Here is an 11,265-nt window from a genome sequence, read left to right as displayed (position 1 = left end):
ATATTCATTCTTGGACCTATAGTAGAAAGGCAAATATTTACATTTTTACAGGTAGTCATCGACTTATGATGATGGAACAGAATTTCTGTTGCTAAGCAAGGCAGTTATTAGGTGAACTGCCCGCAATTTTATGAGCTTTTTGCCACGTTTGTTAGTGAATGAGGGCAGTTATAAAAGTAAATTGTGTGGTCATTAAGTGAATCTAGCTTCCCTCTTTGCTAGTCAGAAGTTAGCTGGGAAGGTCACAAATGGTGATCACGTGACCCTGGGACACGGCAACCATTGTAAATGCATGCCGGTTGCCAAGCACTCAAATTCTGATCGTGTGATGTGGGGACACCACAACAGTCATAAGTGTGAGGAATGGTTGTAAGTCACTTTTTCAGTGCCGTTATAACTTGTAACAATTGCTAAATGAATGGTTGTAAGTTGAAGACTACATGTATTGTGATAAAAAAAATCTTATATAAATATAAAAAAGATAACGCCTCACAGATGAAAAATTGAAATAACGATATCATAATCACCATATTTAGATTTATGATTTGCAAGAAACTGGAGTAATGCTTACCTCTAGGGAATATGCCAGGATCCATGAAAGTGGCCATACTGAAGTTGGCCAGCACAAAAAGGAAGACCACAGCATTGTAAATGGGGATGATTGGGGAGATGTAAAAGCTGAGTCCTGGACACCTATACAAGAAAAAGCAGTCCAAAACAAAAAGAATCACTCTTTCCACTTTATTAATTGCATTTTATATTCAAACATTTTCCTAAATAACTATATATATTTGCACTTTGTCATTGCAAATTTGTTCAGAAGCTCGTGGAACCAATTAGCAGTCAGAAAGTATTGTTCTAATCAATTAACAAAAATACTTAACTATGTAACATCTAATCTAAAACAGAAGATGAATTACTTGAATTCAACCTCACTGGACAATTTGTAGATAACCTAACTCACAAGTACATCTTCAAATTTATAGTAGACAATTCCAAGGTGATACTCCTTCAACATGCATTACTGGTGTGTATATTACATCCACTACCTTGAACAATAATCTCTTCTCCCACAAGATAAGCTGTGTAAGAACACTGTTTAGATTATCACAAATACTCTGCAGCAACCCTGTACATCAGGAAAAGGAAACAGAACACTTACAGTATACATCTTGCAACAAAATGGATACCCATGCAAAATTATCAAAAAGCACCTAACCACTTAACCCTCTACAGCACAACCAACATAAGCTATGAAAAAAATAACACTGCTATACATCAAAAATGTATCAGAACAACCAACAGACTATTGCAAGCACTTGGCATCATAGTAACACAACAACCAACTAAAACCCTCCAAAACGTCTTAAGTAAATAAAAAACCCCTCTGTAGCCCAGAAGAACAGGAATCATCTACAATCTACGGTATACGGACTGTAATAGCCACTATGTAGGACAGACAGGCAGAAGACTAGCAGAGTGCATCCACACACACCAACTAGTAGTCAGAGGACATAATGAAAACTCCTTAATTGCACAACATATGGACAGACTTAAGCATAGTTTCAACGGGGAAACTGTGAGCATCGTAGACCAAACAAAGCCCCCCCCCCCAATCCCAAAAAATGCTAGAGAATTCCTGGAAGCCTGGCACTGAGGCAAAGCAGACATTAACAGGCACATAGAGATAAGCAATATTTACATATCAATAAAAAAAGACAATCAGAAAGCTAAAAAGGAAACAAAAGATCAAAACACCTCCTCACCAGCAATGAACACTCAGATAAGCGGGGATTAACACCAAGATTAATAGCAGACCAACAATCAAGCAGTAAACAATTCCCCAATCAAGGGACTACCAACTCAGACAAACAATCAAACAGTAAACAACAGCCACTTCTAACTCTGAAGCTGTTACTTGCCTGGGTAACAAAATGTCTGCCAAAACCCAATCAACCTTAGAAGCACCAAGGACTTCTCGGTTCAACCCTGAGCTACAGATGTTCTCTCTTCTTACTATTAAAAACCTCCTACCTGTATCTTTTCATAATATTTCATAATACCATAAAGTAACAATTTCCCACTTACAGATTCAGATTCTTTAGTCATGAGAAGATCTCATGCAGAAATAATTACCGACTGAGATATTTCTTTATATAGTATTCATTCAGTGATGATCATAACAGAATGAAATAATTCTCTATTCCAACTGACAAAAGCTCCTCAATAATGTTGACATTACATTAAGCTAAAAAGAGGGGAATATCTACTTTTATTTTTATTAAATGCAATTACATGCCATCGTTGACAATAAATTTCTGTAGAGGAATGTGCACATTGGATGTGAATGGATTGGGCTCCAAACAATAATAAGGATATTATACCCTACTGTCCCCTTTCCTGTCCCCTTTCCTACTGCCACTGGTCATTTTTTTTCTAGAGAAATGCCCTTCTTGGTTTACTCAGGAGAAAAATAGCAACCTATTTACATCAGGAAGGGGGATATTCTAAAGGCTTCCCACAAAATAAGTGTGTTAATTAAAATTAGAACAAAGCTTATAGAAAAAGGTGCAAAAGAAAGGGAAAAAATGATTTCTAGAGAAGTTGATTTCAGTCACTATCCCTTCAGCCAGATATTTCCTCTGCAAGTACACATATCCAATAAAAACCTCATAGCTCAAATCATAGGCTGTAAAGAACAAACTAACTGATGTGAATCTACTCTTCTTCACTCATCCCTTACCTGTTCTATAATTCCCTATTCTCCTCCTTGGATTTCTGTGGGTTGGGGTTTCCTTTCTTACCTAGCTTTTTCAGCTAGCCCTGAATATTCTCCTCCTTTTAGATAAAAAATCCATCTGAGGGGCTCTTCCATAACTGATTTTCTCAGGTCCCCTATTTAGATTGACTAGTCAGCTCATTTTTCTCTAACTGTGTAGTCTTCCCTGCAAGTCTAGAACACAATAAATGTTGAACCAACCAATATGACCTTTGTGAAGATAGTTCCATCTCAGGAGTGCTTCTAAGAAAAAAGACCATATCTTATATACATACTCACTATGCTAACTTCTCAATGGTGAAGTATCAATAAAGATCTGATGAAGACTGCAGGTACAGATCATTTCAAAAGGGGCTGTAGTCCAATTATATAGCAATAGCAATTGTAGTGAATGAGATAAATCCCATTCCAAGAAGTTCAGACACTGAGAGAGTTGAGCAAAAATTAGCTGATCTGTCAATCCAGGTAGTAGCCAGAGACAATCGAAGCTCCAGAAAAATCAAAGGCTAAGAACCAAAAAAATGAGGTTTAACTTGAGCTGAAGACAACCTCCATTTTCTTTCTGTCTCTTTCTCCTCTATCTCTCAGGAGTGGCAGTATCTTTTCAAAATGGTTGAATTGAAAATCAGGTTTTAAAAAAGAAAGAAATACCAGTCCATAGAGATGTGAGTTAGAAATCAGAGAATTGTACTGCATGCTGGGGAATAATGAACGCTAGAATTAGATCAAATTATTCTATTATCCGATAGTGGTTTTCACTGCAGAACAGTGTGCCTGTGTCTAATTCTTTAAAGAAGTCATGCTTCGTTTCTTAGTTCTTTCTTTCTTTGTCCCCTTTCAATTTCCTTCTTTAATCTGGATGTACCATAACATATTCTTGAATTCTTAATGGATCAGTAATATTAACTTTAGCACACATTTTTCTTCTCTGGTCAAGCTGGGCAGTAGGAGTGGATCGTGATGGAGTGCAGGGCAGCCAAAAAGGCAGAGATGGGGTGATTGATAGGCTGGTAGGAGGGCAGTTGAAGCACGTGATGTAGCCACAAATGCGGATAGGATGCCAAGCACTCACATTTTTTATCACAAGGCCCTGAAATGTCTACAACTTCAACGTCTATAACAAACTTAAAAGTTTGTTCTTTACAGCCTATGATTTGAAACTGTTTGAAACTATTTGTTCAGCACCGTTGTAACTTTGAATGGTTGCAGAATGAATGGTTGTTAAGTGAGGATTACCTGTATTTTTCCCCCTCAACTTACTAAGTTCTGTGACATTGTAATCACTACTGACTTTTTAAATCCAAACAATAACAGTTGGTTACCTAGTCAGAATACTTTGTCTGTAAGGCTGGATATCTTGAACTTTCTAAAAGCAACTGTAATTTGTTTTTTCAAAGAAGAGGACTTAGCAAGAAAGGAAAACAAGACAAGCTAGTCTGACTAGATAGATAGGGAGAACAAGAATGTTGCACTAAATATAATGTTAATGACTGGAAGAGAAGCACAGCAAAAGCCCACTTCGAATCAAGCTAGATAATCCTTAAATGTTTACTAATGTACTTAATGGAACAGAGCTAAAAGCATATTAGAGCTAACTCATTTTAATTTTTAATGGAACAGAAAAAAAAGTCTTTACGCTTTAATGAAATATGGAAATAGTCTTAGAATCAAAGGCAGCTACCTGAATGTAGATATAATGAAGTCTGAAATTTTATCATGGGTAATGACTTCAGATTTATCATTAAGTTCAACATTACTTCCTCCGTAAACTGAATATAAAGAACACCTTCCTGCTTTTGAAGCTAAGATACAAATGATTCAACACTGAATTGTTGCACAGAACTACTACCTTCTATAGTGAAAGGAAGGAAAGGATATATTTTTTCAAGCCTTCCAGTGGATAATAAATCGGGATTAACAATAAAAAGTACAAAAAAACAGGTTATTATTCTGATCTAACTGGTCCAAAGAAAGAGTATGATAATGAGTCCAAAATATCAAGCAAGGATGAACAAATAACAACAAAGACTCAAATGCATTTAATAATGTTAACTGGTGGCAACATAATAGGGACTAGATCTCTTTGGGCTCAGAGCTTTATCACAGAACATGGACAAGATTTAGGCTAAACTTTAAATGATTAGCCTAGAACAGTGGTGGCGAACCTATGGCACGGGTGCCAGAGGCGGCACTCGGAGCCCTCTCTGTGGGCACACATGCCATTGCCCCAGCCTTGCTTTCCCCCGCGACCCCCTCCTCTCCAGTAACCCCCCTGAAAGAGACTCGCCCTCGAGCGTGGCCCACACGGAGCAGCGCAGCCAAGGACATGGCAGCCAGGCAGCGTAGACAAGACTCTGCTCTCACACTCCATCATGCAGTTGATGCTGCAGGACGCAGGCAGAGGATGTGGCCGCCATAGTGCTGCTGGGCTGCCTGGGTGATCTGCGATGGGCCCTGGAGGCGGTGAGTGGTCCTGTGGGCAGGCGGGGGATGGGGGGGCAGAACGGGGGCGGGGCAGTTTTTGGGCGCTCGGTCTCTAAAAGGTTCGCCATCACTGGCCTGGAAAATTACAGGAATTATATGCCTCAAAATAGTTCTGCACCTAATTCCACGCATCAGTCTTGCTCTCAAGCCCACATAATAAAATTGTAATTACTTTAAATCTTTGCATCAGCTGAAGAAAATCTGTGGAGATAAGAGGCCAAGAGAAGTACCATTTTTAATGCTGCATTGTTACAAGACAGCAAACAATAATACCAAATTCAGCCTGATCAATCCTAGCAAAAGGGCAAAGAGATTTTAAGACAACCGGGTGATCTCAATAGCTACCGTATGTTATTACCTTTCATATAAACTAGTGCAGGGGTAGGCAACCTTTGGCTCTTTTATGACTCGTGGACTTCAACTCCCAGAATTCCTCAGCCAGCATGGCTGGCTGAGGAATTCTGGGAGTTGAAGTCCACGAGTCATAAAAGAGCCAAGGTTGCCTACCCCTGAACTAGTGTAACACCTACAGAAGTTTAGCTTCAGTGGTGAGGCCTGGAGGTGCTCCTTCTTGGTGATAGTGCTGGTTCTTTGGAATGAATTCTCAGTGGAATCAGGTTAATTCCCATTTTAACTATTTAGAAGCAGCTGTCTGGATTGTGATGTTGTTTTGAAATGAACAGATTATTGACTGCTGGGGGGGGGGTTGTTCATACTTTATTCATTCATGTCTTTTTATTTTAAACTCAGAGTGGGTGTTTCATTTGTAATTGCAGAATACCTGTGAACCACCGAGAGCCCTTTAGGATTGCCTCAAGATACAAAGTAATAGTAAAAACTTTATGGTAGAACAACTGGAGAGGAAGGATCAAGCTGCACTGGATCATGGAAGAAATGTCACTAATACTCTCATATGTTAGATAATTATCAAGAGATAGTAGACACATTTGATAATTAATAAGAGAGGGTAAATATGTCTTTAGGGGCACCGATTTAGTATAGCAATTACAGTGCATGATCTTATAGCAGGGTCCCCCAAAGTGCTCAATATCAACCCCCAAAGGTTGATAGGACTATCCAAACAGTTGATGAATGTTTGAGGGTCAAAAGGGGGGCAGTAAATGTCTGGGGATCAATAGGTTGTCAATAAATGAAGGAAGGTTAATTGGGGTTAATTAATCTGTTGGGTTTTCTGTAGAACTCCACGCTAGGCCCTGGTCCTGAAAGTGAGATGACTAATGGCAATATAGTGTTACTCAGGGTTAGATGGTCAGTTGCCAGAGACAATGGCTTTGAGCTATCATTATTATCATACCGTGTTTCCCTGAAAATAAGACCCAGTCTTATTTATTTATTTTTTTGCCTCCAAAAGAGGCACCAGATCTTATTTTCAGGGGATGTCTTTTCTATGGTCTCACCTCGCGGCAACGGCCCTAGCTTGATTTTTAGGCGTGCACCTCACCCCAAAACTAGGGCTTATTTTTGTGGTAGGTAGGGCTTATATTAGGCCCGCCCCTCAAAAATCAAGCTAGGGCTGATTTTTGGGGTACACCTTACTTTTGAGGAAATATGGTAGTACTATTAAAGTAATATTTATTATTATTTTCACATAACAACTGTTTGGGAGTTGATGAACAATCTGAAACTTCATAAAGGGATGGTTAGCTAAAAATTTTGAGAACCCCTACCTACCTATCAGTTAGATGGGAGTAACAATGATTATGGGATGAAATGTTATACCAGAATGAAAGAAATACTTCTCTGGACCCAGAATTTCTTATGTTATTCATGGATGAGAGGCCTTAAATGAAGTATTTCAATGCAATTTTTAGTTTTGTTTGGGGATGGAGGTAACTTTCAGTTGCCTGTCTATACAGGAATCAGAGTTGTCCTAGTCCATTTAGGAGTAAGATTGTCATCTATATTTCTCAATGATTCTGTAGTTTTTTCAGGAGCTTCATTATGTTAATTACATAAGTTCTAGTATAAATTCAACCCCCGAAGATCAGCTTTTGCTTATTCTTTTTAATATTTAAATCGTTTGAGGACATCCCTTAGGCGTTTTGAGTGTGTGATTCCTGTGAAATAGTGACCTCTGATTCAATATTTCACCATCTAAAGGGCTAGATGAAAGACAGCAAACTGAAATTTAATCAAAACAAGACACAAACGTCTCTGATTAGGAGGGGCCCTTAGGAGAGGATAAGGATTTATCTCATTTTAGATGAAACAGCTTTTTCTTGAAGCAAAATTGCATGAAATCCTGGATTTCCAGGTAGCTATGATCAAGAAAACTTTTATGCAGCATTTATTGATATGCATATCTTCTAGGAAGATCAGGCCTGGTCAATCAACATGTATCTTAGTTACAAGTTGTACCACGTCCTTTAATGTGCTCTTTGGTGCTGCATCATGGTGCTGTCTCTAGAAATTTTAGAAATATCCAAATATGACAGCAAGAATCTTGGTAAGTGTACACCCCCAGAAGCACACATGAACAATTCTTGTGTAGCTATAGTGCCCTCCACTTTTTTCAGGTTCTTTTTATCATCTTAAATGTTCTCTTTTTTCCATGTCAGCATTTTCACACAGCACAATTTCCCCTTTATTTCCACACCAAATCCCACATCAACCAGTCTGAAGCTGACCTTTAATTGTTTCAGTTCTGCTGTTCTTGACTATTCCAACAGAGTTTTCATAAGCAATGGATGACGGATAGGCAGAAATCATATTTATCAGTTTGAAACTATCAGTCCATTTGTTCCCTTTGCTCAGAATAAGTATTTATCAATACAGGCAGTCCTCTGATTCAACTGACTGCTTAGTTATGAGGGCTCTCCCCAGAGCTACTTACAAGTCAGTTCCAACGGCCGCCCCCTCTTATGGTCATGTGATCATATTTTGGGAACTTGGCAGCCAGCCTGCATTTACATCTGTTTGCCGTGTCCCACAGTAATGTGACTCCATTTTATTATGATGCTTTTTTTTGCCAGAAACTGGTATCTACTTCAGATTTCTGGAAAAAAATGGCCATTGGATTCAATGGGTTTGCTTAATGACTGACGCATTTATTTAACAATCACAATGTTTGCTTTACCACTGCAAAAACAGTCATAAAATCAGGCACAATCACATGGTGACCCGCATTAAAAACTGACATGATGTACAACCATAATTCTGGGTTCAATTATGGCTGTAAGTCGAGGACTACCTATAGGTTAAATTCTATATAACAGCATAGTAAAATGCTACAAAATGATATGACACTAACCTTTTAGTTTCTATGGAGATTCTCAGTCATCCAAGGTCATGGTTGTCCCAAAGGTGCTTTTTTCAAAACGCAACTGAAAAAAACACCTTTGGGACAACCCTTTAGTTTGTTTTTTTAACTTTGCATCCTAACTGTTATGGGCCAAATCCAGATTTACCCTAGAGAAAAATAATTTTGTTATGTCATTCTTTTGCCCTCAAAGAGGGCAGCAGTTAGCCAATTTTGGCTGATTTTGGAAGCTGTTAACAGGCTCAACCATAACTCGCATTGGGATGGAGGCTCAGCTGGGAATTCCAAAGCTATTGCTAGTCTTGCAAGGTGGAAAAACATTCCAGAAGATGACAGTGGCAAACCACTTCCATAAGACTACCAAGAAAACTGCACAGATATAAACAACAGAGGCAAACTAGATTGAAGACTGTCGGTATTTTTTTTAATCCACCCATTAGGATGCACCAAAATCACAAGGAAGCACTGGGAAGGGGTGGGGCTTTATGTTGTGGATTTTTAATGTTGTAAGCCACCCAGAGCCATATGGCTGTGGCTCATATGGCTGTGAGTTGGGCAGCCATCTAAATTTGCATAATAAATAAAACATAGATAGAATCCTGGCTACAAAGCTTAATTTAAAGATGGGAAGCATCAATTAAGACTGCTTTTTGAAATAATGAGATTTAACTGAGAAGAGAACAAAGCAAAGAAACGCGGCTAGACAACTATCTGATAGGGATGCTGCTGTTACAAGAGGAGAAATGGAGGAAAGGGTTAAACAGATTTGCTTAGGAAACTTCCCAGGTACCTTTCAACTCTAAATGTTGATAATAAAAGTCATACTAAAGAGTCCTTTCTGTGGAAAAGCCTGGGCTCAAATGCCAGCAGTTTTTCTCCTTGAAGTTGATGGTATAATACCCTAATCTGCTTTGTTGCTGAGAATTTAATCCCACAGATTTAGGGCAGCATCTGTCCCTTCTTCTCAAGTCAGAGCATTCTATGATAAACAAATAAATTTATACAGCATGAGCCAACAGCCAAGAAGGGAAATGTATAGATAGCTTGACAAAATGACATATGTAGCAAACTAGGTAATTTTTAAAAGTTGCTTCTCAAACTGATAGGGAATCAGCAACTGTTACATAAATAATCTGCAGAATCATACTTTGCATCATAAGATAGTGAAAAAGATTCAAAAGGTTTCTGTCCTAATGTATATATAGATATGTTGGTTCTATATTACATTAGTTCATATGACAGAATTCTTATCAGTTGCCACCTTCATGTAGCTTGCCAAAGAGGGCTTGATGAACCTTCTGCTTGGGAAAAATCAGTTTAAAGCTTAAGGCAGCTACCAAAACTGATCCAACTCTCATGTCAAAAGTTGTCCAACATGTCACTACATTATCAATGGGGATGAAACACTCCTTCCCATATATTTTAAATCCTCCCCAGGATCCAACTGTCTACAAGGGAAACGTTAATTCAATTCCATCTTTATTTTGTTATAGGTCAGTGGGAGGCAAAAAGCAAAACAGAAGCAATGGCAGAAACGAAATATAGTTAGCTTCTACAATATTTAGATCTTGTAGTAATATATAATTTCAATATATGTAATCCAGGTGCTTTGCACACCTCTCTTTAAGGTACTGAAGTATCCCCGGAGTATCATTCTAAATAGAAAAGAGACAGGAAAGGATCACAGAAACTTCCATCTTGATGAGATAAACAGCAAAATTTAATAGGAGTACCACATGTAATCATCAATCATGTTGTATTCTTTTTTAAAAAATATGTAAGATGGAACTTACAAAGGAGTATCACATGTAATCATCAATCATTGTATTTTAAAAAAAAAAAATCAAACAAAGATGGAACTTAAAATACACCAAGAATTGGGGTGCAAATTAAAAAAAACCTATTTTATCCAGCATTCAAAAGAGACCTACACATCTATTTAATGATAAAACCTTCAACCACAGAAAAGAAAATGAAGAAAAATAAGAAACAAAAATGGCACCTAACCTTTCAAAAACATTAATTACTGTCTAAACCAGAGGTTCCCAACCTGTTGGGCACCAGGGACCGGTTCCATGGAGAGAGGTTTTTCCACAGACCGGAAGGGGACGTGGTTTTGTATGCTGCCTGCATCCTGCAGATAGGGCTTTGCTTGTTTGTGTGGACCGGTTGCTGGCATGCCGCGGCCCAGTACTGGTCCACGGACCGGGGGTTGGGGACCCCTGGTCTAAACAACTGTGGCCATTAGTGAAATAACTTTTGGGAAGAGGAGAATAAAGGTACTGCTTGGGTGATAACTGCATATCTTTCTCCATGGACTTCCGGACCGCTCCCCCCCGCCGCAGGGAGACGGAACCGCGTAGATGGTTCCATCCCAGGCGCCTGATGGACCCTGAGAGGTTCCTGACGGAGCTTGGGCCATATCCAGAGGATCTAGTTCACGACTCGGCGGAAAATCAGGCGGCAGCTTGGGAAGCAGCCGCTGCCGCGGCACTGGACCGAGTCGTGCCTTTGCGGCCTCTAACCCGGCGTAGATCTCAACTGGCTCCTTGGTTTACGGAGGAGCTGAGAGAGATGAAACGCCGGAAAAGACGCCTAGAGAGCAGTTGGAGGGCTAGCCGAACCGAATCCGACCGAACACAGGTAAGGATACATGTTAGATCCTACCTTGTGGCGATGAGGGTGGCGAGGTCTAATTACTATTCCACCCTCATTGCGTCAT

General features: G+C 39.2%; 1 protein-coding gene across 1 annotated transcript in view; it reads right to left on the bottom strand.

Annotated features, from left to right (window-relative positions):
- Positions 1-11,265, bottom strand: part of ZDHHC5 (zinc finger DHHC-type containing 5) — a 45,966-nt gene that overhangs the window by 18,130 nt on the left and 16,571 nt on the right. The window contains exon 2 of the mRNA XM_015820552.1: positions 572-693. Within this exon, the coding sequence (XP_015676038.1) occupies positions 572-693 (122 nt within the window). The remainder of the gene's footprint in view (positions 1-571; positions 694-11,265) is intronic.

This window comes from Protobothrops mucrosquamatus, unplaced genomic scaffold, assembly GCF_001527695.2.
Source record: "Protobothrops mucrosquamatus isolate PMUCROS unplaced genomic scaffold, P.Mucros_1.0 scaffold1143, whole genome shotgun sequence".
Taxonomy (NCBI): domain Eukaryota; kingdom Metazoa; phylum Chordata; class Lepidosauria; order Squamata; family Viperidae; genus Protobothrops; species Protobothrops mucrosquamatus.
This window is presented reverse-complemented; position numbering and strand designations above follow the sequence as displayed.